This window comes from Cardiocondyla obscurior, linkage group LG27 (genome assembly GCF_019399895.1).
Source record: "Cardiocondyla obscurior isolate alpha-2009 linkage group LG27, Cobs3.1, whole genome shotgun sequence".
NCBI classification, from domain to species: Eukaryota; Metazoa; Arthropoda; class Insecta; order Hymenoptera; family Formicidae; genus Cardiocondyla; species Cardiocondyla obscurior.
This window is the reverse complement of record NC_091890.1, coordinates 1,170,397-1,197,152: the sequence shown is the minus strand read 5'-3', so window position 1 is coordinate 1,197,152 and position 26,756 is coordinate 1,170,397. Positions and strand designations below refer to the sequence as shown.

The 26,756-nt window shown below is 32.3% G+C and overlaps 6 protein-coding genes and 1 long non-coding RNA gene across 11 annotated transcripts; 2 read left to right on the top strand and 5 right to left on the bottom strand.

Annotated features, from left to right (window-relative positions):
- The first annotated feature begins 278 nt into the window (after positions 1 to 278).
- On the top strand, positions 279 to 5,818 carry LOC139112274 (dopaminechrome tautomerase). Of its 3 annotated transcripts, XM_070673216.1 has the most exons (7): positions 314 to 329; positions 495 to 725; positions 1,062 to 1,190; positions 1,323 to 1,561; positions 2,091 to 3,158; positions 3,422 to 4,339; positions 4,463 to 5,818. In XM_070673216.1, exons 6-7 carry the CDS (start codon positions 3,567 to 3,569, stop codon positions 4,983 to 4,985), a joined length of 1,296 nt encoding a protein of 431 aa, XP_070529317.1. In that variant the 5' UTR covers positions 314 to 329; positions 495 to 725; positions 1,062 to 1,190; positions 1,323 to 1,561; positions 2,091 to 3,158; positions 3,422 to 3,566; the 3' UTR covers positions 4,986 to 5,818. The 3 variants fall into 3 exon arrangements, with proteins under 3 accessions (XP_070529319.1, XP_070529318.1, XP_070529317.1); XM_070673218.1 differs by having other exon boundaries at positions 279 to 725; positions 2,091 to 2,272; XM_070673217.1 differs by lacking the exon at positions 1,062 to 1,190 and having other exon boundaries at positions 280 to 725.
- A 170-nt stretch (positions 5,819 to 5,988) lies between these two features.
- LOC139112154 (uncharacterized) lies at positions 5,989 to 10,603 on the bottom strand. Its single transcript, XM_070672969.1, has 13 exons — positions 10,470 to 10,603; positions 10,103 to 10,356; positions 9,474 to 9,955; positions 9,283 to 9,387; positions 9,047 to 9,202; positions 8,938 to 8,979; positions 8,660 to 8,763; positions 8,165 to 8,302; positions 7,689 to 7,942; positions 7,121 to 7,596; positions 6,815 to 6,919; positions 6,567 to 6,722; positions 5,989 to 6,487 (listed from the first exon to the last, which is right to left on the bottom strand). The coding sequence occupies exons 1-13, from the start codon at positions 10,574 to 10,576 to the stop codon at positions 6,434 to 6,436; spliced, it is 2,433 nt and encodes an 810-aa protein (XP_070529070.1). The 5' UTR covers positions 10,577 to 10,603; the 3' UTR covers positions 5,989 to 6,433.
- An 820-nt stretch (positions 10,604 to 11,423) lies between these two features.
- LOC139112275 (odorant receptor 13a-like) lies at positions 11,424 to 13,700 on the bottom strand. Of its 2 annotated transcripts, XM_070673221.1 has the most exons (7): positions 13,450 to 13,700; positions 13,160 to 13,372; positions 12,744 to 12,997; positions 12,084 to 12,562; positions 11,822 to 11,926; positions 11,572 to 11,727; positions 11,424 to 11,477 (listed from the first exon to the last, which is right to left on the bottom strand). In XM_070673221.1, the coding sequence occupies exons 2-7, from the start codon at positions 13,261 to 13,263 to the stop codon at positions 11,424 to 11,426; spliced, it is 1,152 nt and encodes a 383-aa protein (XP_070529322.1). In that variant the 5' UTR covers positions 13,264 to 13,372; positions 13,450 to 13,700. The 2 variants fall into 2 exon arrangements, with proteins under 2 accessions (XP_070529322.1, XP_070529321.1); XM_070673220.1 differs by lacking the exon at positions 11,424 to 11,477 and having other exon boundaries at positions 11,536 to 11,727; positions 13,160 to 13,357.
- Positions 13,701 to 13,927: 227 nt separating this feature from the next.
- Positions 13,928 to 16,773, top strand: LOC139112282 (uncharacterized). Its single transcript, XR_011547358.1, has 2 exons — positions 13,928 to 14,125; positions 15,012 to 16,773. It is a non-coding gene; the product is annotated as an uncharacterized lncRNA (long non-coding RNA).
- Positions 14,122 to 16,705, bottom strand: LOC139112273 (uncharacterized). 2 transcript variants are annotated; one of them, XM_070673215.1, is made up of 5 exons: positions 16,458 to 16,705; positions 16,142 to 16,361; positions 15,027 to 15,872; positions 14,620 to 14,869; positions 14,122 to 14,479 (listed from the first exon to the last, which is right to left on the bottom strand). In XM_070673215.1, the coding sequence occupies exons 1-4, from the start codon at positions 16,703 to 16,705 to the stop codon at positions 14,621 to 14,623; spliced, it is 1,563 nt and encodes a 520-aa protein (XP_070529316.1). In that variant the 3' UTR covers positions 14,122 to 14,479; position 14,620. The 2 variants fall into 2 exon arrangements, with proteins under 2 accessions (XP_070529316.1, XP_070529314.1); XM_070673213.1 differs by having other exon boundaries at positions 14,122 to 14,869.
- A 1,249-nt stretch (positions 16,774 to 18,022) lies between the features above and the next one.
- On the bottom strand, positions 18,023 to 19,177 carry LOC139112279 (oxysterol-binding protein-related protein 11). The gene is made up of 2 exons (XM_070673226.1): positions 18,791 to 19,177; positions 18,023 to 18,703 (listed from the first exon to the last, which is right to left on the bottom strand). The coding sequence occupies exons 1-2, from the start codon at positions 19,020 to 19,022 to the stop codon at positions 18,351 to 18,353; spliced, it is 585 nt and encodes a 194-aa protein (XP_070529327.1). The 5' UTR covers positions 19,023 to 19,177; the 3' UTR covers positions 18,023 to 18,350.
- On the bottom strand, positions 19,175 to 26,729 carry Vret (vreteno). The gene is made up of 16 exons (XM_070673184.1): positions 26,606 to 26,729; positions 26,120 to 26,440; positions 25,475 to 25,523; positions 24,975 to 25,249; positions 24,686 to 24,805; positions 24,496 to 24,625; positions 24,171 to 24,337; positions 22,324 to 23,736; positions 21,887 to 22,097; positions 21,636 to 21,800; positions 21,444 to 21,558; positions 21,178 to 21,365; positions 20,845 to 21,082; positions 20,501 to 20,670; positions 20,190 to 20,430; positions 19,175 to 20,118 (listed from the first exon to the last, which is right to left on the bottom strand). Exons 2-16 carry the CDS (start codon positions 26,164 to 26,166, stop codon positions 19,937 to 19,939), a joined length of 3,711 nt encoding a protein of 1,236 aa, XP_070529285.1. The 5' UTR covers positions 26,167 to 26,440; positions 26,606 to 26,729; the 3' UTR covers positions 19,175 to 19,936.
- Positions 26,730 to 26,756: the final 27 nt, after the last annotated feature.

Genomic DNA, 26,756 nt, shown 5'->3' with positions numbered 1-26,756 from the left:
TGAAATCATATTCAATGGAGAATGGGAGGCGAGGAAAAGGAATGACAAGAAGAATCATTATCCATGACCCGACATTCCTACATGTCCCTTAACATTAAATTTAAATTGCCATAAATTATGCAATTAATAGTACATATATATATATATATATATATATATATATATATATATATGTATATAAATAAAGTATAAGGTAACAAAAGTACGGTTTAAATTTAGGCAAGAGGTAAGAAATTTATAGTTTTCGACTTATCATTCGTACAAATCAACAGAACAAGCCTAGGCGCGTCCTTATGACGTAAGAAAGGTGTGAGCAGCAATCAAATCAGGTGAATCATGCAAATCGATGAAATTGATGAATATAAGTCACAAATCGAGAAACGTTATCTTTGTAATGAATAGCATTATTTTTTTCTTTTTTTTTTTTTTCTTTTCTAACAAGCCGCAAAAATTATCATCGCATATTTGCTTTGTTTTCTTTTCTCTTTTCATAGGGCGAAAATATAGTTATTACGAACGTCTATCGACGCTGGAATAAGTACTCACTCACTCTGATTTAACAAGCATAAATGTGGCATGTGTATATAGGGCAAAGGCTCCGCTTCCGTTTCCCACTGGCCTACTAAAATCGACGTGTGCTTGCGACGTCGCTCGAAATAGCATGACCATTTGAAAAGCACTAGCTCCAATGAATTAGGAACGCTAACGGAAAAGTCACGTTAAAGGTACGTTTATGCCGAGAGAAATTGCAATCGATTGATATTAAACAAATGAAATTAAATGGTCTCTATTTTTTTTTTTTTTTTAATTATTATTATTATTATTTTTTTTAAATTTTATTTAATGGCTATTTATATTTTTAAAATGTAAAAAGAATTACAACATGCAATTATAAGTCTTGGAGGTAGTAACAGAATCATGGCCTTGCATTCCCTGTTTTAGTTTTTGCATAATGCATATTCTAAATAGATGGAATAATTAACTAAAGATATTCAGATCTTAGCATATTTCAATAAAACGCTAGACGTAATTATTATATTTTTATATCAATGTGGTTTTAGATCGAGTTATCGGTTTGTCACTTTATATGGACTATTCTATATAGAAGCAGGATATTCCTTAAAGACTGTCTACTACTGACTTTATACGTAGCACTTTTTGCTATTGAAAACTGTAATTATCGAATAAAGGTATTCGACTCAATGCCATGTACCCGGTTAAAGTGCCAATTGAATTAAATTTATCCCATTGTATCATTAAGTATTATATACAAAAAAAAATGGTTTAAAATTTTGGTGACTAATATATATACGTTTTTTTAGTTTAAATCGTTTGAGAAATGATATACTGCTGGTAACGAGTAATCTTCAAAAAGAACGTTTCACGAACAAAAAACCATTGGAATAAAATTGCGGACAATATGGAGGATTGTACCAACGAAGTAAATTTCTACGAATCATAAATTGCGAATCACGGATAGCGCAGTCTAATGCTAATTTTAAGTAGAGCCATTGGCGTCTCGCCACCGTTGAACGCAAAATTCTCTGGGCGTGAATTTAACGTAAGGCACTACCATATCTTTTGATTTACAATTAATAATATGAAACTTTAGATCGACACTATATATCTATGCGTAAAATACTTGCGGCTGCTAGTCACTCATCGGTACTATTTTTAATTCTGACGTCAGAACCGAGGGACACAGTGGAATTTCTTAAAAAGTATACGTTTATATAAAAACGTTATTTCAAACAAAATAACATTTGCAATTGTTAAATATGAATTATGTGCTTGTAAAGTATTTTGAAATAGCAAAAAATCTTTTATAATATATAAGAATAGGTTTAAAAAATGTTTAATAATTCCACAGTCTCGCATAGATAGAAATTGATTAAGAAAACAAAAAGTTCTTTATTTTTATCTTACTTACTTTGTGTCATCGATGATATATATTTGAATCACGTTTACGCGCCGTATGGCACAAGTGCAATTCATTATATGTAAATTTACTGCAACTGTGAGAGTGTTTCCTCGGTTTGGCCTTGGTGTCACGGCGAATTATAATATAGAGAAATCGTTATTGTGTGCAGATGCAACACTACGCATCGCGTATACGCATCTGATTCACATCGTGGAAGAATGGAGAAGAAGAGAAGGAGGCATGCTATCTTACGTAACAGCTCTGTTGTTCCATGCTGGCCGTAGGAACATTGCATGGCGTTGATGCAACATTCAAAAATACTCATACTAAGACACAGCAGCAATTACGTATGTACGTACTTCAAATCTCTGAATGCGGAGCTCATTCTTATACAAATGTGATCTCGAGAGTGTCGTGACGAACTTGCAAAGACGAGTTTAACGTTGGTGATAAATGCTCGTAGCAAACACGATACGTCCGACTTGTGTTTAGTACACTTATACAAATATAAGAGATCAAAAAATGAATAACTGGAGAAACATTTATCAGTTGGATTCGTCATCTTCGGTTGACAACGAGCGAGCATGCATCGCGTATACGTGCAAGAATAAATTTGCATGGGAGTCACGTCGAGTGTTGCCTACGGGGCTCGAGGCAATATTTTTGGCGTTGACACACGGACGGTCATTTTCAAGGTTTCTGTGAAACTAGTAGCTTCAAACAACCTGGTAGAATTAGGTCATCCGCATCGATTACTGACGGAAAGATTACGAAGATTCACGCTCTTATATTTAAATATACATGTAATTTGTAATTTGATACATATTCTAAAAAAGAATGGAAAAAATTAAGTTAGAAAGAGGCCGCTGCTAAAACTATATCTAGCAAAAGGAAATTACTTATTTATAAAACGATACGACAAGATCATATCGCTGAAATAAAATTTTACGGTGCAGTTCAGTAGTCAGTACCAATTCGTATCTCTGCGTCATTTAGTCATCTGAACTCAGCGTAGCGTAGATATAACATCTTTCTCTCGTCTCTAGCCATGTGTAAATACATTTTGAACGGGCGAGTGGGAGATCGAAGCATCGTCGGCCCTCGTCGGCGACGCTCTCGTCAGTCAAATCGCAATCGTCGTTGCGCGATCATTCAACACGTTATATCTACTTTATATACAACTCAGTGTGTGTAGATACAATCCGTGCACAAAATAAGCTGTTATCGACAACGAGAAGTAAGCAAAGATTAATAGCTCGTCCCGATTATGCATTGCGTCTCTGTGTCTATTTTTTTTTTTTTTTTTTATCTTTATATACAGAAAGAAATATTAAAGATACATTTCATTAAAAGATAAATTTATAATAAATGCTACTTGTTAAAAAGTTTTTACTTAAATATTTTTCAAGCGTTAACGCAACCGCTGAAACGTTTTAATACGCAATTGTGAATTATACTGAATTAATTTTTGATGTTATTAATTTTTTATATTTTTTTTAGGAAGACCCGTGACTAGAAATTGATTTCGTAGAAATAAGCTTAAACAACTGGACGCAAATACGAATCAGTGAAAAAAAGAAAGAGAGAAAAAAAAAAATAAACTGTTGGTGCTCGCATTACATTAAAGACATTATCGACTTCAAGGATGACGGAGCGATTGATGCTGTTGGCTTTTCTAGCTAGTGTAGTCTTATGCCATGAGCCATTCCAAGTGATCTTTGAATGGAAAACTTTCGACTTCCAATGGGCATCGGATGACGAACGGCAACTTGCTATAACACGCGGTGAATATGTACAAACGAACAACTTTATTACTACTGTGAAATTTTGGAAGGATAAAATGTATCTGACATTACCGCGATGGAAAGAAGGCGTGCCTGTGACGCTCGCTGTTACGCCAGCAAAACCGATTGCATCGAACAACACGGCGCCTAACTTGGAAGCTTTTCCAAACTGGCAAATGCAGAAGCTCGGCGATTGTTCGGCATTCCAACTGGTTCACAGTATAGAGATTGATCCCAAGGGTCGCATGTGGGTACTCGACACAGGTCGTCCTACTTCTCTCAGGGAATCTAAAGCTGATTGTTCGCCGCGTCTCGTTATTCTCGATCTCGAGGACGGCGGCAAAATTCTTCGCTCCTATCATTTTCCTGAGCACGTAGCGCGTCGCGCCAACGCGTATCTCAACGACATCGTGCTCGACCACGAAGATGGTGGTATGGCATATATTACCGACACTAGCACGACCGATCCCGGCATTATTGTTTATTCTTTAAAGGATAATAATTCCTGGAAGGTCCGACATGATTCTATGAAAGCGAAACCAGAGGCGGTCGGATTTATGGTAGCGAAAACGCACGTAATTAATCCTGTGCACGTGGATGGCATAGCACTTTCACCAGCAAGCAGTAACGACAGGTATTTTCGAATTAATATATATATATATATATATATATATATATATATATATATATATACATTTTTTTTTTTTAATGCATAATTAATTTTTTTTTTTATGCATAATCAATTTTTTTTTTCCAGACAAGTCTACTATTCGCCACTATCTTCTTTTCATCTTTACTCAGTTTCGGTTTCCGCTCTGAAGAATAACGTGACAAATATCGATCAATACGTAAAAGAACTTGGGCGAAAGACATCTCAAACGGATGGTATGATAATGTCATCTACTGGTGTACTTTATTTTGGTTTATTAGCTGATGATGCCATCGCCATGTGGGATATAAAAAATACAACGTCCTTTACTGTCGGGCAACGAATTATATCGCGCGATCATGTGCGAACACAGTGGCCCGACAGTTTTGCCTTTGACGAAAACGGTAATTTATGGTGTGTAACCAACATGCTGCAAAACTTTTTAAACAATCGCGTCGATACCAATGTACCTAACTATCGCCTTATTAGATCGCGTGTAGGAGTTAAAAATTATCAATATTACGAAAATGGTACAACACCTGAAATACCAGATATCACTTCTAGTGCTGATTCCGTCAAATTTGTACTCGCTACGTTGTTACTCTCCATTTCGGTACTTATCGTGAAGTAAAAATTTAACGAAAAAATTCTGTTAAAGATATGTACATTATGTACACAAAAGAATCTATATTAAACTATCTGAATCTCTGAAATCTCTAGTAGCATAATATATTGGCGTAATATATTGGATATCCAATATTACATATTGAGTACAAATTAATCTTCAACATTGATTTAATATAAAAAGCCTAAAAAAAAAAAAGAATAACATTCGTTAAAATTTAAACATTTGTTAAGCATTCGTTATTAATATATTTATATTAGAATTAATAATAAAGATATATAAATATATATATATACATATACATATATATATATATATATTGTTTTATACAGTTCAGATTTAATTCTGAAACTTATTTGCATAATTTATTATTTAATTTACGTGATGTATGTACAAAATATTTATTAATACACGAAGAAAAATAATTTGATAATACAACAGATTTTATGTTGTTTTAGCAATTATTAGTTATATGTTAAGTATGATGATTTCGCTAAATTAACAAATGCATTTGCTAAGAATAATTGTGAATTGTGTTGTTTAATTAACAAATAATGCGTTTTGATAGTCTATTTTTTTCTACAAATTTTAGATATTTTACTGACAAAATACATTTTGCTATCATATGGTATAAATATTTGGTCACAACATACTTTTGTCGCCGTCACGTTGATTGTACAGTAGCAGTTTAGCCATAATTAATTAGCAAAGTTTTTTTTTTCTTCTTTTGTTGTAAAATTATTATAATTAAGACCTGAAATCATTCATATTATTGTTGTTATTACTTATAGATAATTAATACAACATGAAACATTCCGAATAAAGTATTTCATAATGTGTTACTTTATGTTATTCTAACATGCTCAGTAAATAAACGTATTCTAAATTGCATCGTGATGCTACTCGCCGATGGAATGCTTCAAGTGCTTTTATCGAATGAGTCACGCCTCGTTTTTCTCTCTGGGAGATTCAATTCATTACATTGTAAATAAGGCTGCATGAGTCCCAACATTAATAAGTGATACTTTTCTCGGACCAACTACTTTGTTCGAGATCTCCGTCACGAAATCTGAAAAATAAATTTCAGTTGAATCTAAATATAGACGTGATCTGTGGTTCTAGTTTTTTTTTATTTAATTTCCTGAATAGTAGTAGTTAGCGAGCCTACCTACAAAAAAAAAAGAAAAAAAAAACGGGTCTCGCGACATACACATGTGCATAAAGCGCATTCACATCCTCACACAAAAGTGAAACAGTATACACATTGCGAGGACAATTGTGGGAAGCTCTCCAATTCTATCTTTTCACATGACATACTGGTCAGTAAAAAAAGAATCAATTTTAAAGTAATTCTACCTGAAAGAATTTTTATACGTGTCTAAAACATATATGACTGTAGAAAAATACTGTAAAATAATTCTATACATTTGTCATTCTCTCTATAATAGATACAATCACATCGATGTTTGTTGGAGAACATTAAAGGTAGAGTAGGACGTTTTCAAAATCTAAAACAAAAGAATTTATTACATTTGTTATTATCGTTAACTGCCAGATATGGAAAATGCATTATCGTTGCAAACTTACCCAAGTAAAAGTGTCGAGAGCCAAGCTAAAAATTCCGTAATAAGATAGTTTCAATCCCTTTTGACTAATGGCCATTACGAATAGCAAACTTTTTCGATCTCGTATCGTAGCAATCGTCCAGTCGCTTGAATAAATTGCGTCGACGATACCTTTGCTCTACATATACAGAGAACAAAAGATATTTTCATCATTAATCACTAATTATTTTCAGCTTTAACTTAAATAACGATTCATCACTTTCCAATTACCTTCAACTGCAACTCATTTCCATACCAGCAGTAGAAGAACACTTGAAACAGCATGCTACCGAGATACAAAGTCAACGAGAGAAACGCAACGCTGAGGATCCTCGTCTGCAAAGAAAACTTATTTCAGTACATTTATGCGGCGCACGGAAATTAAATATTCAGTTACGACACCTTTTCTTGATCGATAAATTCCTATCTATTACACATAAAAATATTTAAAATAATAGGAGAATTTTGTGCAATACCGAGGTTGCAAGATGGAGATTGCAAGTTAATCGTAAAGATCATCGTAAAGATTTACGCGACCTTGGACATTTGGAAAATACTGGTGCACAGAGTGACCATGCTGAAAATGAATAAAATCGTCACGGTCCACACAAATAACGATTGTATCCTGCGCACGATCTCATGCACGTGTAAGTGATGTCTCACGCACTCGCTGATCACCGCGCCTTTGCTTGAATCGAGCTGGTATTGCTCTGGGTGATCCTTAAAGATCTTCGACAGGCGGTAGCACAGCAGCTCGATTTGTCCGCAAACGTGAATGGTAAAGCCGTAGACGAGGGAGTCGAACGAAACGTTCAGCAGGACCCCGTAAAATATTGCGCCCGCATGTTGAAGATAGGTCGCCAAATACGGATACAAGCCGGATATCGAGTACGGCAGATACGTCTTGAACGGTAAGGGCCTGTCGCTTTTTTGAGGTCCCATGATAGGAGCGAGTATCAGAGCAATGCAAGTAGCTTGGGATATGCTCATAAAAAATTTGACGCACCATTTAGCTACGACATAAATTTAAATATTAAAGAAATGTATTTGTAGTAAAGAATATATTTTCTAAGTTATTATTTTAATTCAACATTTGACTGTATACCTTTGCGATCGTATTTAAGAAGAATAATTCTCTCTTCGGAATTCCTCGGTCGACACGTTTCTTTTCGAAAACAATCTAGCAGTACGGACATCTCTTTTTTCCGCGTTAAAAAATTTCCATATTTCAAGCATAAAGCTATATAAGTTAGCGATAGAAAGAGTCCTTCCGTTAGATCTTCTATGTCATCGTGCGTTCTTACAAGCTCGATTATTTCCGATATCGTAAACTCGTATATTAATGTAACAATGGCATACCTGAAAATTTAATTATACATTAATGATTTTAATTATGTCTCATATTGAACTATACAGCCACTAATAATTCTTAATCAAAAACTAAAAATCTCTTCAACAAATCAATAAAATTAATTAAGAATAACATAAGTAAAAAAAAAAAAAGGACAAATTAGCTACAATGTTAATTAATTGATACTCGTAATTGGAACAAGACGTAAATAAAAAGGTGTCTAAGTATACCTGTAGCACAAATTTAAGGAACGGATAAAGATATTGTTTTCCTTTTCTTCATTCCATGCACCGCAAAACCAAAGAACCCGGAAATTTAACGGTAATATATCCATAATTCCGAAACGACTGCACCAGACAGTTTGTCTCCTGTAATATTTCGCTGTGCTTTGAAATATACGAAGCTCGTAAGGAAAATATAGCGAGACTTTATACATTGTCAACGTCCACTTTCGTGAATTAATAATGATCCTGCCGGAACGTTCTAAACGTTCTTTAACATTTAATATCATCGGCGAACGGGAGAATTCACTTTTCTTTTTTTTTCTCCGCTGCATTTTCTTTTCTACGTTCGATTGTCCGCGATGATATAAACGATAACTTTTTAAATTATAAATTTGCAGTAATAATGTATGCAGTATCGAATAAAAAGAAAAAAATAAAAACTAAGAGTGAGGAACATTAAAATATTATTATCAATATATATTACTGTTGATGCGTCTGTACTTTTGCGGACATCGTTTACTTGTCAGGAAAACTGACGTGGAATTGGAAATTTTGTAAGGAGACTCTAATGAACTACGAATCTCTGCAAAAGCGCGAAGAGTATACTGCAAGTATATTTTCGTATTTATATACACTATTTTATATTATATTAGTCCTCACTTTGTTTTTTAAACATACGGAAAATGAACTAAAGATTTATACAAAATAAGTATCTATAATAGATATAAAAATATCTATAATTTTATCAAAATGCAAATACGAAAATATTAAGTCGAAGCATGCTGTAGCAAATTAAATGCAGAGTAGGATGTCTTTATAATCTGAAAACAGAAGAAAATATTAATATGTTTACGTATACTTTATATCGTACAACGTTTGTATACTCACCCATGTAAAAGTGCTAAGAACTAACGAGCAAATTCCATAAACGGATATCACTTTTCCTCTCTGACTGATCATCATCAAAAATGACAAACTTTGACGTTGTTTAGTCGATATCACTGTCCAATTACTAGCGTAAATAGCATATGCGATACCCTTAGTCTTAAAACGACACAGTATTAAATTAATATAAGTATATAAAAAATATTACTCAAAAGTAAAATAGTAAAAAAATATAATACCTTTAAATCGAGCTCATTACCGAACCAGCAGTATGAAAACACTTGAAACAGCATTGATCCCAAATACGCCACGAAAGTAAAAAATTCAACGCCAAACAGTTCTTTCTGCAATAAAAACGTTCGTTAAAATATTACTACAAATTAATTACATATTAATTCTATCAAGTCACGTTTTAAATTAATTTTTATACATTGGACATCTGGTAGATGCTGCTGCAGAGAGTGACGAGGCTGAAGAAGAACAAAATAGCAATAATCCACATAAACAGCGATTGTATCCTGCATGTGATGTCGTACACCGAAATGTGATGCCTCACGCATTCCGCGATGGCAAGCTTTTCGATCGTGTCGTGCTTCTCCCTTTCGTGATTCTTTTCCTGAAGAAATCGAAACGCTTTTGACAATCGGTGGCACAGCAAGTCGATCTGCCCACAGGTTTGAATAATGAGACCGTAAACGAGAGAGTCGAGAGAGACATTCAGTAATATCCCGTAAAATACAGCTACACCTTGCTGAAGATAGGTCAACAAGTAAAGAGGTAACTCCGCTATGGAGTACGGTACATACATCTTCAATGGCAATTGTCTTTCATCTTGACTCATCAGTGGTACTATGATGACCAATAAACCCGATATTTGCGAAATGACCATGAAGGCATAGGTGACTTTCTTAGCTTCGTTCACAGTACACGACAAAGAATGAAGTTTACAAAATAATTAGATTCTATGAGATGTGAAGAATAAATAAAAGTAAAAGTAAAATCGAATAAATAAAATTCTCAAAACTTTTTTTCGTATCTTTCTTAGAAATATAAATATACCTTTTAGATTGTATTGTTTCAAAATCGATTCCTCTGTCGAATTTTTTGGCTGACATAATGTGGTGCGGAAACAATCTAGCAAAGAGCGTAATTCGCACTGTCGCACCAAAATGTTGAAATACTTCAGGCACAAACATATGAAAGTTAAGACAATAAACAGGCCTTCCGTTAAATCTTCCACATCGTTTCTCATACGTACTAGTTCAATTATTTCAGATATTGTAAAGTGATAAATTATAGCAGCAATTGTATACCTATCAAAAGAATATAAAGAATTTATTAATTATTATATAATATATATATACAGTTAACTGAATTAATAATTCTATTTTTGTTTGACTAAAATAATAATTCATGATTATTCTACCTGTAACAGAAGCTGATAAAGCGTACTATCAAGCGGGTGTCCGTTCTTCTTTCTTCCCACACGCCGCAAAAACGGAGAACGTAAAAGTTCACCGGCAACAAGTCCATATTTTTATTATCTAAGATAATATCCAATCTCCCCTCGAAAATAGCGACATATAGTATGTCATCAGTTCAAAACGGCGTAGACATCCCTGACAACAATGTTCGTGCATTAATAACGATGTCTAGATACAGGTATTATTAAGGTGCATTATCTTTTAATATCATGCAACAGAGCAAAACATACGGGCTTCTCCCATTACTGTTCGTACAGTCTTATTCTTGAATTCATATTCTTATTAAATGATGTAACCTGATGGCAAAATGTACGTGTTTTCAATATCAGCAAGTTATCATTATGTAAAAGATTTCCTTCTATATTATCTTATAAATATGAAAATCGTAAAGCAACCGTAAATATAAAATAAAGTCGTGAAGCAAAAGTTCGTAAAATTATAGATGTATTGTGAGGAATATTTTATTTCTAAGATGATATTCAATTATTTTACTAAGAAAATAACTAAGACAAAATTGTTTCTACAATATTTTCTTTGACAAGTCGCTCTCTAAAGAGTAAAAAAAACCCAAGTGCGTAAGAATATTTTTAAATCGTTTGTAATAAATTTAAAATAATAAAGAGTTGTGAATAGCTCAGTGCATTTAGTTAATTGATGTTTAACGTACGATTGTAAAACACTTAATTTCATATTTTGTAAGAAATATGTGGTAAAGTATTTCACAGAAAATTTTAATTTATTTCTATAAGATAATAATTTTTTAATAATATCTTTTTTTTTAAGTAAGCCTACAGAGCAAATTTTCTAATATAAAATATTTAAAATATACTATATTTCTATATACATATTGTATAAAAACATCTTTCAAATTAAGATTTGTATCATTAGAAAAAGTACTAATGTGAAGCTTGTTGTAATAAGTTGAAAGCAGAATAAGACGTTTTTATAATCTGCAAATATGAATATATAACTTATAAACGATTTAATTAAATTACTTACATTGTGTCTCTTCTTAAATTTTAATTATTACGAATATATTTTTACCCATGTAAAAGTGTCAAGAATTAACGAACAAAAGCCATAAGAAGAGAGTATTCTTCCTCTTTGGCTCATCATCATCACAAATAGCAATGTTCTACGTTGTTCGACTGATATTATTGTCCAGTCGCTAGTATAAATAGCTTGCGCGACACTTTTACTCTGTGTTAAGAATATACATATTAAAAAAATTGTCGCTATACTAATATAAAATATTTTAAATAGTAAAATAAAATTTATTAAACCTGCGATGTACCTTCAAGTCGAGTTCATTGCCGTACCAGCAATATATGAAGACTTCGGACATCATTGATCCCAAATAGGATAATAAAGTGAAAAATTCAGGACTGAAAAGGTCTCTCTGCAATAAAAATACCGATATTAGTGAAATAAAAATACCAAATATTATCGACATAAAAAAGTATTTAATTAAAAAAAAAATATATATTGCATAAATAAGGAAAAAACTTGATAGTACGGCTGTATTAATTAAAAAAATTTATAAGTCGTCGATTTACTTTGGACATTTGAAAGATGCTGGTGCAGAGAGTGACGAGACTAAAAAAAAATAAAGTACTAGTTGTCCATACGAACAAAGATTCTATCCTGTTTGTGATATTGTACACTGAAATATGATGTTTGACGCAGTCCGCAATAGCGAAACTGTCGACGGCCTGGTGCTTCTTCTCTTCGTTATTTTCTTTAAGAAATCGGATCGTTTCAGTAAATCGATAGCACAAAAGCTCGATCTGCCCACAGGCTTGAATAATAAAGCCGTAAACGAGAGAGTCGAAAGAGACGTTTAGCAGAATTCCATAAATCACAGTTGCGGACTGTTGAAGATAAGTTAACACGTAAGGAAGAAACGCCGCAACAGAGTACGGTATGTACGTTTTGCATGGCAAAGACCTTTCATTCTTAGTTAACAAAGGCATCGTGATCATCAATGTGCCCGTTATTTGGCACATCATCATGTATAAACAAGCAGTCTGCTTAGCTTTATTTTCAGCGTACCGGAAATGTGCAAAATAATTAATTAGATGAGTTATAAACGTACTTTAAATATTGTAGTATGTTAGTTTATATATAAAATTAATGTACATGAAATTAAATACTATTTTGGAAACTTATAAGATTTCTAAATAATGTATATATTTATATTTAATTTTTAAATATACCTTTGCGATCGTATTGTTTCAGTATCGACATTTCCGCCGAATCTCTCGGCTGGCACAGCTTTGCTCGGAAACAGTCTAACAGAGCACGTAATTCGTGCTCTCGCGTTAAGAAATTGAAATATTTGAAGCACAGGGTAATGTAACTTATAGCCAGAAATAGACCTTCCGTTAAAGCTTCCACGTCGTTTCTCGCAAGTACAAGCTCGATTAATTCGGATATCGTGAAGTAATATATTAAAGCAATAACTGCATACCTGCTCAAACAAGAAAAAAAAAGAATCTATAATTATAAAATAATTTCTAATAATATCTATCACTTATAACTGACGAGCACGCTGGCACGTTGATAACAAAATATATTTTTAACAAAATTATCGAGTACTTTTGTTCGGCGTACGTCGTTGTAATTATTTTACCTGTAGCAGAAGCTGATGAAACGTACTATTAAGCCGTCATCCTCGCGTTCTTTCCACGCTCCGCAAAGACGAAGAACACAAAAGTTCACTGGCAATAAGTCCATATTCTTTTTTTTTTTTTTTTTTTTTTTTCGTTGTATCTAAAGCGGCAAATCTTCCCTCTCAAGAATATCTACAGCGTGTCGTCAGTCCAGAATTCTGTAACGTCTCCGACTGTATATAATGTTCTTGCATTAATAACGATGCATAGGTAATATATTGTTAGTGCGTTAAATTTTTATATTGCTCACCGTGACGAAACACTCGCGTTTTTTCCCATTGCCGAGCGATATTTACGCTCTCGACTTTATATTCCTTCATTTCAAACATTTTCTTTTACCCTTTCGCCGCGTAGACGTCGAGAAAATAACAGTAAACGTAAGGAAAAAAAAAATAAAAATTGAACAGCCACACGAAGAATCAGAAATAGAAGAATCGTAACTGAAACGTAATTTTTCTTGTTGGTTAGTTAATTAATTAATTTTGTAATTTATAGAAGTTAAGATAAATCCTGAATGAATAATCAGGGTGATTCTATTCGTTTTAGTTTCGCTTCGCTGTTTTCGACTTTTACGACTCCATGTCGCCGTGATTCTTGCGGTTTGAAAAGATGAGAGTGCGGTTTGTTTACATGGGATCATATGATCAGTGCTGAAAGAGTGTACGAGAGGGAACTACTGAACCAGGCCGGTCAGACGGTCGGTGACGTTTCTGTTCTTTGTTTTGTGATTTAGCTCTGGTCAATTACTTTCATCGGTCATTATTATTGTCAGAGTGTGTATGAAACCTACAAAGGTTAGTGCACGAAGCAACGTGGTGTGCGAACCGTCTGGCCGGATCACGTTAAACGTGAAAAATCTCACGAGGTTTATTGTCCCGAGATGGCTAATCTCGCGAAAGAACAGTTGAAGCACGGTCGAACGAAAGGTATGGTATTGCGAATACACGAAAAACAAAAACGCATTTATTCTTTGTCGCATCGCGGATGACGTAGTTTCGAAATTATCGCATTTTCTTTGTTTTTATTAAGTTTTATAAAATAGTTTTTTATATTCTAACTAAAAGTACTCTTAAAAAATACCTCTGTAGTTTTACTAATTTTTATCAACATTACTTAATTTTTTAAGAACTTAATATCTGCGTTATGATAATTCATAAAATTTATATTACACGTAATGTTATTCGTTAACGTACATTTACGTGTTAAAATTTTTTAATATTTATGAATCGTAGACAGTATTTATATTTCTTCGAGGTCTTCTTATTAATGCGGCATGCCACCTGTATAATTATATAACGATAAATAAATATTTTATTAAAAAATTTATAATAGGTTTTATAGTTTTGATTCTTTTAATATACATTTTACGTTAATTAGAAATTAATAAACTTGCCAAAAGTATAACAAATACATCGTTTACCTCACATATACAATCTATCGTGTGCTCCATATTCTAATATTTGTATCTCAATGACTTCCAACGGTAATGCATTTGGCAATGGAGCAATATATTGAGAAGATAATGTTGCAGTATCCTCGAGACTCGCTACGTCTCTTCGTAATTGTACTTTTGTACCATTGTCACCCCAAGCGTGCAATGTCCATTCCCATATGCTGCTCGAACAAATCTTCTTAGCAGGATACATCATCCATGCCATTTCCTCTTGATACTGTACACAAAAAAAAAATTAATCTTCACAAGACAATAGATTATGTAATATTATTAATTATAATATTGCCTAGCTATTTTTTTTGTAGTAGCTTACATTGTTTTTTTTTTAATTGTATATTTTACTTTGTTTTATATTAAAGATAAAGATTTTATACCTGGAAAAAAAATACATTGCTTCCATGATGAAATATATAAAGAGCATCGCATCCGAAAGGAAGTGGAAGCGGAATTCTTGCGCGTCCAGAATAAAAATGAACCTGCGGCACCGCATGGGTCTTGATGTGATCCAACAGTGATTCAGACGTTACTACTTCTCTACAAGATTGCAAAAGCGGGCATGTCAACTGTACGCAGGACATAGATTCCGTAGAGCCACCCCAAATAGGCGTCTGAGGCAAGCTCAACGATTGCTGGCTGATGTTCGTCGCGGAGGATTCGACAATTTGCGAAGAATTATCGACACGAGCTTCATTGTCTCTCGACAGCTCGCCAGTGCTGGCTGACTTGGTACGATCGTTCAACGACAATCGCACGCCTAAATTGTTGGAATCTACCATTCTGTCGGGAATCGTCGTGGTTTCCTTCGACATTTCGGACACTCTGATTAAATTATCTACGGAAGCAGCTTTCTCTCTACCACCGAGTAACAATCTAGCCAACAAGAATTGCCTCGGTTTTAACATAGCACAATTATTCTTCGACTGATTTACAACCGGAGTCTCTTCTTGCTTCTTATTATTTTTACCGAATAATTGATCACGTAAATTACAGCGGCGATCAGTTGCGATGGGCGTTTTGTCGTTGTCCATGTTAAAGGCATCACGAAGCGCTTTGTGCAATTTATCTGCAAGAAGGCATCGGCCTTGGCCAAGCCGGACTCTGCAGACTGGACATCGCGACGTTTTCGGTCTGCAAAGGACGCACAGGATGTGACCGTGAACACATTGTGAGACTGGAGGCGCAGCGCTTTCCAAGCAGATGGGACATTCCAAAGCACGAACCTAAAAGAAAAAAAATACTTCATGCGATAAGTATCGAAATAAATATTCTACAACTTAAAAGAAAAATGTATTTTTTATTATATTATTTTATATTTTTTATTATATACTAAAAATTTATTATTCTTAAAGTAACACCACATTTGTACTATAATTTACAGTTTATTTCATTTCTAAAATATTAATTTAAAAATATTAGTCTGTTAAATTAATAATTAACTGTTAATTGGGTCAAAGATTGATAAGATTTGAACTATGAAATGTATACACACCGTTCCCGATAATGCATTTGCAAGATTTCTGGCTACATTTGGAAGTGGGCCTTTCAAAGCTAGTCCGTTATCATTTTGCTCTTCTTCTTGAGGAGTGTATCTCCAGATGAGAAAATTTAAATCTCGTACACCTTCCTCATTGCGAATTAAAGTAGCAATATCTTTAATCTTCAGCCCCAATAAATCAGTATCGTTAACGCCCAATAAACAGTCGCCTGATCTGAATACAATAAACAAATAAAATTATGCATATTATTTTTTAATAGATATGATATTGTGTCTTGTGTAAAAAATCTATCTCTGAAATTGAACTTACTTTAATCCCGCCAAGTTTGCAAGGCTATTATTTTCAACATAACTGACCCACGGATACGGATCCCACTTGGACTTGGTCAAATGAAATCCACAAGATTTATTATTAATGTATGATTCCGTGTTGACTTTCTGTATCTTGAGGATTATTTTTCCCGGTGGAAATGGATTCATGTCTTCTGTGGGGAGAGTCGTTACAATCTTCACGCCCGCCGCTTCCGTGAGGACTTCAGAACACGAGAAATGTGGCATGTTCCTTTGCACTCTTTATTATTACTACTTGTATAGTGCACATATAAAGACAAAAGTTCACAATGTTATTTTAAATTAGCTTAATCTCCTGATCTTCAACGAATAAATTTTTTAAAGAGTACAATAGATATTAAAATAAATATTTTAAATTCTTTATATATAATAAAGAATTAATTTACAATTTTTTTTTTCCAGTAGTTTCAATCGCTCGATTTCGTGTATTTTGATCTTTAAACCATCTTGAGCGCAAAAGTAATACTGCCGTGGAAGCCCTAGATCACGTCTGATCTCTTGGGGAAAGAGAAAACTCACTTGCTGGTTCACCTTCACCCATTTACATGCTCTTGACATTGAGAATTACGTCATGTTACGATGAGTAGTACGTTGTTTGCCTTTGACACATTAATGTAATGCGAGACTTTATAAAAAATAATATTTTCAATGACATTATTCTTAATAACCATTATATTCTACTTTTTTTTTTTTTTTAATAATAATACGTACATATATGGCAGTCTTTTATACGCAAAAATAAAATACTTTAATTAAAACAAAAATTAAATATTATCTTTATGATGAATTTAATACGTATTTGCCTATCATCATTTAATCGTGGTCAAACAAACTTTTATATCAAGCAAAAAGGTATTGGGGAATGTGTTAGTTATTTTGCTTAATAAAATCTGTTTGGTGTGTGCATGTGTGTATGTATATATATATATAATGCATAGAACAGGCTAATGTCCGGAAGGTATTTTTTTTAATACTAATGCAAGAAGATTTACAGTATCAGTTTTCGATAATAGTTCAGATAAAATGGAAACAAACAGTAATAATTAAAATAATTAAAAAATTAAAGGAACGATATATATATACACACACATATGCATATGCTTTGTATGTACATAATTCTAATTAGACTATATAACATTTATATCTTTAACTTTTTTTTTTTTTACTTATGTGATATCACTACATTGGAAGAATATACATAGAGATTGTCATTGGCAGGGCCAGATTGAAATACCAGACAGCAATTGTTTCTATACATATACCTTGTTAAGGGAAATTTTACTTATATCACTAAATCATACTGATTAAAGGAAGAGCAAACGTAGAAAAATAATCCTAACATAAAAAGTATTATTTTTACTATATAGATATGTTAATGTAACATATACTAATTAACTTTCCAAAAAAAAAATCTATTATTAAAGTTCAAAGAAACAAGTTTAAAAAAAAAAAAAAAAAAAAAAAAAAAAAACTGCAGTTTCTTCACGATCGAATAAAAATAGCATAAGAGCTTATCAATGATTAATATTTCATTTGCAATGTGTAAGAAGTACAAAAGTGCTTATGTAAATTGATTAATTATTTGAAATCAATTACTTAATATTTCCTTAATATTTCCTTACTTATTATAAAGATTTACGATTATTAATTTACAATATAATGGCAAAAGATATCAATCTCATTTTTAATCATGTATATATCTGAAACCAGCCCTAATTGTAATTAAGTACATAATCGTTTAAAATAAAATGATATGAATATTTCGGAACAAGGAAGATAATTTTACATACCTGGGGGGATATAAAAAATCTTGATATTAATAGTTAAGCGTAAAAAATATATGATCAACCGTCTACTGGTATAATATATTGAGACATTGGCCCAGGGTGTGTAAAGTCGTGTGTGCCATCGCTTTGAGAACTAAGAGATCCGAATCCAGATGTAGATCTGAATTCTCAATACACTGCGCTAAGGCAAGATTGTGCTTCTCGACCTTTCGCAGCTGTTCTTGGCAATTGGCAAAGGCGTCCAACACTTCCAATTTGACGACAGGATTTCTACCAGAGTTTCCAGGGTGTTCGCGCGGTGGCAATGGAGGATGGCTACTGGCTATCGCTCTGGTATACATCTCTGTAACTGCTCGCAGTTTGTCTACCCATTCTTGTCGTGCTCTTGCATCTGTAGCACGTAACTTGATCATGTCACCTGAAAAGACATAATTAGTTTAACTGAATCAAACACTTGCGCATCACAAGGACAGATTCATATTTAGCTTGATAATTAAATATCTACCGGTAGCAGAATTGACAGTGAACGTATTCGAGTCCTCATCGCTGGGGGCTATTACGGCACCGGCTAGATATATTGAACACCGTGGCCTCTGATTCTTTTCAGATTCGCTGAGAAAGTAATGTAACTCGCCGGTCTCCGGGCTCAGGATGAACCAACGGTACTGCCAGCCTTTCATAGCGTTCGTATACTTGTGCAGTAAACCCTCGTAAGGGTGTCTAGTTTGCACGTTCATCGTTCACTACTTTCTTTATTTCTCGGAAGCCTCTTGTTTGACGAGCAACGGAAATCTCGCGAGAGATGTGTCATCTGAGACCGAGCAATTGTACTCAGTTGATATCAACAGAGGTTAGGTCGTCGTAAAGAAACAGGAAAAAAAAAACGGTGTAGGTTACAATAATAAATGTACATTTTATCGGTTTTTTCACGGCAAATACAATATTCAGTTAAAGTGTAGACGTGTAAAAAAAATAATAATCTAAATTAAAAAAAAACATTGATATGCACCAATTAAAATTTTCATCTTTGTGTCCCACACACGTCAAAAAATATATTATAAGCGTTACAAATAGATTGTAGTCTTATTATTGTGTAATTATCACAAAAATAATTAAACCTAGTATTAATTATTTAGGAAAAAACATCTTCATGATAAAAGATAAACTGTAGTTAATACTTAATTAAGAAAATACAAAAAGTTTATTATCTTCTTAAGATTAATCATTGGTAATAAAAAGAATACAATGTAATAGACTTGTGGTTTGTAGCTGGCTGCAATTTTGTACTATTATTTATACAAAGATTATCTTTTTCGCTCTATATTAGAAGGAAAAAGATGAACATTGATCTGGTATGTAAAAGTTAATACAGCCAGCTTAGTTTGAAGAACAAGCCTGCGTTCATAAATGCGAAACAATGTTTAACACAATTTTTTCAAGAAAAAAAAAAAAAACATAATAAACTAAACTATCATATTTAAAGAGGTACACAAGTCAAGTAATCTAATATCTCTCTTACTAGTCTAAAAATATAAATCATCTCCATAAACGAGAATATAATCAAATTATAAAAATTCAAAATATAAAAAAAATCTTACAATAAAAAGATGACGTAATATGTAAAACTATGTATATTAAAACGTTTATAAAGCTATACAAGACCCTCTTTGACTAACTTGTCACGAATCTCTGGCATCTCGATTTTATATCCGCAATCGTCAGAATTGTATTTCACAATTTTTATTTTGACTAATGAATTTGGCTCTACTAACTCTTTTACCTTCTTTTGTACAGCTTTAGAATATTTGCCGCTATCATCAACCGGTGCTAAATCTACAAGGAATAATAAATTTGAATACAAAAATTACTATATATATTTTAAATTATCAGATTCTAATACTTACTAACAACCGAGCACAAACTCGCAAATGCTGCTGGTACGATAAAGTCTTTAGGCATTAGTCTTATATTTTTATGTTCTACAGATTCTACGTTGCCGAAATCGATAAAGAAAATGGTAGCCGTTGTAGGCGTTTCTTTTGGATCAATGCATGCTGCACGATACCATCCTCCTTCGTATAATGCGATACATAATTCGCTCACTCGAGGTATATAATATTTATTTTTTTCACTATATTCTAACAACTGCAATAAAATAAAAATTATAGTACGTAAAATAATAATATATAAATACTTGAAATAACATGTTATTTACCATTTTCGGCAACACGTTAACAATGTGATCGCCTAAATTCTCATCACAAGGACCCAGCGCGTACGTAAGTTGATCGTCCTCCTGTATAAAAAGTACCAGTGCATTCACTGTATCACCTTCGCGTCCTAGACTTGCAGTTTCGATATGATTTAACATGTAACATCTGTTATCTGTATAAGAAAAATAATGAATATATAATATTTTAATTTATAAAATATATACATTTTTCGAAATATTTAAGTATGTGTAATTTATCATAAATCAAAATTATCATACAAACAATTTGCGATAAATATATTACTTTTTAACAACTTTGTAAATGTCTTCTAATTGATTATTATTACCGTCACTGTCTTCTTTTTTCCAATTTGGAGTTAATAGTCGGTTTATTTCATCATTAACAGATATTCCTGTAACCGTTGTCAACCGAACTCCATCTTTGGGTGATGTACCTTTGTCGTATGTACATATCAAAGGCACTTCTTTGCCTAATAAATCTCGAATATAATGGTCGACTTCTGGGTTACTGGGTACATCATGTGGAACGTCTTTCAAAAATATTCTTTGGGCACAATTCTGTTGCTATAAAAAAAATTACATCTTGTGTAATATTCAATGTATAAAATAATAATTATATTTTATCATGTAAGTAAGCGAATATATCGAGTAATTAATACCATCCAACTGATTTGTGGCATAGCCTTAAGATCTTTTACGTCAATTACGTCCACATTGCCAAAATCAATATATACTATTCGAGCTTTATCGTTTTCCGCGCGAAGCACCATTGCTCGATAACTATTACCGTCCTCAAATGGTGCAATTACTATTTCTTGATCAGCTGGAGGCCTAGTAAGATTTGGAGCTGCAATAAAATAAAATAATATTATATTATTATTTATTATATAATTATTAATTCATCTTATTACATTTATTATTTTACCTGTTGGAGCAATTTTTGCAACGGTTTGCAGAACTTTATTGTAGTATTCAACTTGTTCTTCATCTAAAGATCGCGCAAACATACAATAATGATTTCGATAACTAGTGAGACAAATCTGAAATCACAATCATAAAAATAATAAAATGATAAATCATACCGATAGTAAAAATATTTGAACATAATGTGCCAAACCTCAGACTTATTATTTATTGGGAAGAATACATTTGTTACAAATTTCCAAGGCTTCAAAGTACCCATTATTTTTTTAGATTCTGTAGTTATTTCTATTTCGAAGTTTTCTTGATTGGTATTCTTATTCACGATTGTGTTGAAACATGCCGACATACCATCCACAATCTTGTAACATAATAAGAACAAAATTAAAAAATTACATTCGTATTTATATTTATATACTCTATATATATTTTTTATAAGTAACTTACTTGCACCTCAGCAGAATTATTTATTTCACATGTTACTCCAAAAGCACAAATATCGAAGTACTTTGCAGGACATGGCAAAACTTTCTCTACTGATTGCGTTTGTGCCTCATCTATTTTAAAAATAGACAAATTTGGTGTTTCGGAACATATGTAACCTCTGTACCAATATCCCTCAGAATCTTTACCACAAACTAACTCTCCTACTTTTGGTCTAAAAAAATATAATGTTTTATTTTTATTTAAATTTATTCGTGATGAATAATATACAGGGTGTCCGCGGCACAATAGAAATAATTTTGGGGATAAGTAGAGCTTGTCGAGACAAATAAAAAAGTGTTTTAAATCCTACCTATCCCCAAAATTATTTCTATCGCGTCGCGGACACTCGGTATAATAAATATTTGAAAATATATAGTATATTCATAAATTATACGTACTTATAATCAGCAGCACTGCTTATTTTCGAGCAATCTTCACGTAAATCATCACAGATCATGGTAAATTCTGTTCTGAAATCTTGTGGAACCAAAGCTACGCAGTAAACGTTGTTTTGAATGGGTTTATAAAATTGCATGCAGCCACTAATTTGCAACTCAGAAACTGCGTTTTGCGTTAACAAATTAGTCAAAGCATTTAAAACGTTAGGTACTTGAAACCCGGGCTCTTTTGTACTTTTATTTGATGTTTTATGATTTTCTTCCATTATTTTTTTTTTCGTACCGTTTGATGTACTTTTTGATGTATGCAAAGATGAACTTTCTGATTGCTTTTCTTGTTCAACTATTAATGTATTACCGAAATCTGTGGATAACATTCTAACAGAAATCTTATCATTTGGATTGAAATTTTTATACTCTTCACGTGTGCTTTGCAAACGAATTTTTATAGCAAACTTAGAAACATTAACCAAGTCTCCAATTTCTCTAAACTTTTCGTCATTTTTTAGTGTCTTATCTTCACCGTAATCAATAAAATTAATCTTAACAGGATTTAAAGATGTTACTATTGCTCTATACCAAGTATTGTCACTCTGCACGCCATAAATTTTATCGATAACCGGAGGGACATTATATGATTTTACTGCAACGTTTTGTAACGCCTTCATTAAGTCTTTGCGTGCATTAACATCCTCTTCTTTGATTACCCAATATTCACCATTACCGAGCGACATTATGACATCCACAATTGTAAATCTTGATTTCGATAAGCATGTATTTTTATAAAAATTAATTTCGTTCGAAATGCTTGGTTTTTGATCACTGACATCTTTCCCATTATGACAATCAAAGTCTTTGTTATCTTGAAAACCATTTCTTTGTAAATAATTTTTATTATTATGGTGACTTCTATCTCTTACATTACTATCATTTTCACTCCCTTCTTTATCGAATATGGTTTTACTTGAATTATTTTGATAATTACGGCTATGACAATTTTGGTCAATGGACTTAAATGAAGAGTATTCATTACTCTTTCTTACTTGATCGATACTCTCACTAGAATCATTCTGTTTATGCAATCTATGCTGAGAAATAGTATCTCTTACTATTGACTGATCCGCTTTTGTTTCGGATGTACCATTACCATTATCACGACTAGGTGAACATCTACTTTGAATACCATTATTCATAGATTGATATGTACTTTTATGCATATCAATATTTGAATTTATAGAGTTCGAATTTTCTTTCATCGGAATAATTGTATTAGGTCGTCGCAGTTTTACCTCGCTAGGTTTATCTGTTTTATTAATTGTGTTCGATACCGACTCGTCTTTCGTTTGATGTACTTCATTATCTCGGTCAATTTTTAAAGATGACACGTCATTATCAATTTCTTCCACTAACTCTCTGTAAACAAAAAATAAAAAAAAAAAAATTATAACTAACACTAGAATTGTTATTAGTAAATAAAAAATAGATAAAAATTAATAAAATATGGTTTGTAACATAATTTTATCTATTTCATCGATATATTATTTAATTATAAAAAACAGCAATTTTACTAAAGTGTACTTTTTTTTTTTTTAAACAAAGCTAGCAAAGTTTAATACTGCGGTACAACAAAGTATAAATGGGTAGTTTAATTAAAATTTTTTTCTTTATCTGACTAAAATCAAATAAAGACAAATATAAATTTTATATTTGCTTTTATATTAATTTGCAATTTAAACACAGTAAATTTAATTTTATTTATAATTATATTAATTTATATATATATATATATATATATATATATGCATATATAGATTTAACGTAATATAAAGTAATATAAGTATAATTACGGAATACGTTCACACTCGGCTTGATGTCGTGGCCAATCATTCAATTGACAATCTTTGCTACAATAATATGTATGGCATTTTGCACAATGTTTCGTTGTTTTTATGGAACAAACTAAACATTTTTGTAATGCACTCTGAAACTTATCCTGAGAATATATGTATGATCCCTATAAACAATTACAACTTATTGAATTATTTATTATTTATCTACAATTATAATATTAATTAAATCAACTGTAATAATAAAACAAAGTTCCAATAATTTGTACTATTTATAAAATACACAACTTTTAAAACATAATAATTTTATATTATTTTTGCGTACCTGATTTCTTTTCTCGTATACTTTAGATATATATTCTTCAATAGGATATACTTCTGGATATTCATATAATGTATAACCACGTCCAAGAGAAACATGTCTTCTTCCATCTCGAGTAACAGTTATCTTACCTCTAGCGTAATAGAATATATAAAATAAAATTTAAACAATTGTTGTATTATATTTAGTTTACCTCGTCCATAATTGGTTTGTGTTTACGTAAGGATCCTCTACTTCATAAGAGTCAATTGGTTTGGATAATGACTGAAGCGAAGGTACTGCATTTATTACTCTACCACGGCCAATACTTGGTCTAAAATTTAATAATTTGTACAAATAAAAAAATTATACATACACATTTTTTTACTTATGTTTAATATCAATATTTTTTAATGTTTAAAACATCTTAAAATACCAATTTCATGTTTACATTAATCGCAACTTTTAATATTTTAATAATTCTTAATAACAATGACACTTACTGTTTTATTATATTATTGGGAGTAGGCAGCAAATCTATAGATCTTGCTACTGGTGATTCAACAGCTTCAGATGTACGAAATACTTGTTCATCTCTCATAGGTTTATCCCTAGCAAGTGCCACTTTCAGATACAATGGTTTTTTGTTATCAAGCACACGTATAGCTTTTTCAGCTTCATGATATGTTTCATATATAACAAAAGCCCATGTAGTATTACGGGGATGGTATACATTAAGAACTTTTCCATACTGATTAAAAATATCTCCAATGCCCGCCTTGAATGTTATCATTTAATTTATGAATTTAAATATAATAAATTATCAATTAATTAAGATACATTAATTTCAAATAAGCATATAACAATATTAACATGTAATTAATATGCATTGAAATCAAGTTTAAAATTAACAAAGATCACATACAATATTTTAATAATTATATAAATTATATAAAATAATAAATTATAAGAAAATAATTATTAGAAAATTAATGAACCATACCTCATTTAATTCTAGTGGCAAATTAGTCACATATATTTTAAACTCCTTCCTGTAAATAACATAAAAAAAATCATGCAAGGCATTATCATGAAATGAATTTGATGCCATTGGCATCAAAAATGTAAAGGCTTACGAAATAAGTATCAAAAGGAAAACAAGTGCAACTATTATTCTCAAGTTGCAAGGGTTGTAATAAGATACTAAACATGAAGCCTAGAAATTCTAACACATAATCTTTCCGTTGTTTGGGTTTGTTGAAATTTTTCAGGACAAAATGTACCAAATATTCCAACGGCAAGTTTTTATTTTCTCCATAAAAAATCGTGAGCAACGAGCGAGTCGGTAAATGAAAAAAATGATGACGATAGAAAAGCAGGACCTGCGAAGGTCAGGCGAAAATAATTACAGATCAATACACGGCAAGCCGGGCGAATAAAGCCATGCTTTCAGCCACGTGAGGCCGAGCACGATCTGTTCCACCTACAAATACGTTGCTCGTGCCAAATCGTTCGCGTAGAGCATCTCAAAACCGTTTGGATCAGCTAAATTGCTCCCTCCTCAGTTTGCAAAAAATTTACTTAAGCCACGGAGTTTGGCCGTATATAAAAAAAGTGATAACGCATGTAATGTTCTTGTCGTTCTTACCGTTCAGCCATAGTTTCCACGTCGTCCTCTGCATTGTAATACGCCATATTTTAAAGATAATTTACAAAGTATTCAGGCCTCGACTCCTCACAATGTGCCGAACTCGAAGATTGAAATCGCATGGAAGCTCGTAGAACGTCGAATGGGAAAGGGAAGGGCACGTGGTTCAGTAAGTGCGTGCGGGAAGTCGCTATTCGTGCTGTTCAGCAACTATCTTCTTCTTCTAATGTCTGGCATTGGAAAAGAAGGAGAAGAAAATATTGCGCATGCGTACAGTCACTGTAGCCAATGGCGTACGCACCTTCCAGTTCAAAATTATTCCTGAAACAAAATAAAACGAGTACATGTAGTAGCGATATTAAAAAGCGTTTTCTGGTAAAATCTAACATGCTTAGGTATGTGCTACATACATATGTACTTAATAAAAAATTATTTGTTAAAGAGAAACGTTCACGAAAAGAGAGAGAATAATTTGAATGAACGAACCACTCCACGAGAGATGAAAAACCGTAGTCTTTTTGTTCTCTCGTCAACACTTTTTTATTTGAAACAAAACCAAGAAGTAACGTTCTTCGAAAAGGACGAAATCAGATCCATTAAAGTCAGCAGTGTTTTATCTGTTTTTTAGCTGGCGGTT

Coding starts and splice junctions, on each gene's coding strand:
- LOC139112154 (XM_070672969.1), bottom strand. CDS start 10,576: ATGGACTTGTTGCCGGTGAACTTTTACGTTCTCCGTTTTTGCGGCGTG. Junction 10,357..10,469: donor TTTATCAGCTTCTGTTACAG/GTAGAATAATCA, acceptor TTCTTTTGATAG/GTATACAATTGCTGCTATAA. Junction 6,488..6,566: donor CTCTCGACACTTTTACTTGG/GTAAGTTTGCAA, acceptor CTTTTGTTTTAG/ATTTTGAAAACGTCCTACTC.
- LOC139112279 (XM_070673226.1), bottom strand. CDS start 19,022: ATGAACGTGCAAACTAGACACCCTTACGAGGGTTTACTGCACAAGTAT. Junction 18,704..18,790: donor CACTGTCAATTCTGCTACCG/GTAGATATTTAA, acceptor ATGTCTTTTCAG/GTGACATGATCAAGTTACGT.
- Vret (XM_070673184.1), bottom strand. CDS start 26,166: ATGGCGTATTACAATGCAGAGGACGACGTGGAAACTATGGCTGAACG. Junction 21,366..21,443: donor TGCAAAAATTGCTCCAACAG/GTAAAATAATAA, acceptor ATTTTATTGCAG/CTCCAAATCTTACTAGGCCT. Junction 20,671..20,844: donor GAAAAAAGAAGACAGTGACG/GTAATAATAATC, acceptor TTTCTTATACAG/ATAACAGATGTTACATGTTA.
- LOC139112275 (XM_070673221.1), bottom strand. CDS start 13,263: ATGGACTTATTGCCAGTGAACTTTTGTGTTCTTCGTCTTTGCGGAGCG. Junction 12,563..12,743: donor GAAACAATACGATCGCAAAG/GTATATTTAAAA, acceptor CTGAAAATAAAG/CTAAGCAGACTGCTTGTTTA. Junction 11,927..12,083: donor GCATCTTTCAAATGTCCAAA/GTAAATCGACGA, acceptor TTTTTATTGCAG/AGAGACCTTTTCAGTCCTGA.
- LOC139112274 (XM_070673218.1), top strand. CDS start 3,567: ATGACGGAGCGATTGATGCTGTTGGCTTTTCTAGCTAGTGTAGTCTTA. Junction 4,340..4,462: donor CCAGCAAGCAGTAACGACAG/GTATTTTCGAAT, acceptor TTTTTTTTCCAG/ACAAGTCTACTATTCGCCAC.
- LOC139112273 (XM_070673213.1), bottom strand. CDS start 16,705: ATGCCACATTTCTCGTGTTCTGAAGTCCTCACGGAAGCGGCGGGCGTG. Junction 16,362..16,457: donor GCAAACTTGGCGGGATTAAA/GTAAGTTCAATT, acceptor TATTGTATTCAG/ATCAGGCGACTGTTTATTGG. Junction 14,870..15,026: donor GCAATGTATTTTTTTTCCAG/GTATAAAATCTT, acceptor TTTTGTGTACAG/TATCAAGAGGAAATGGCATG.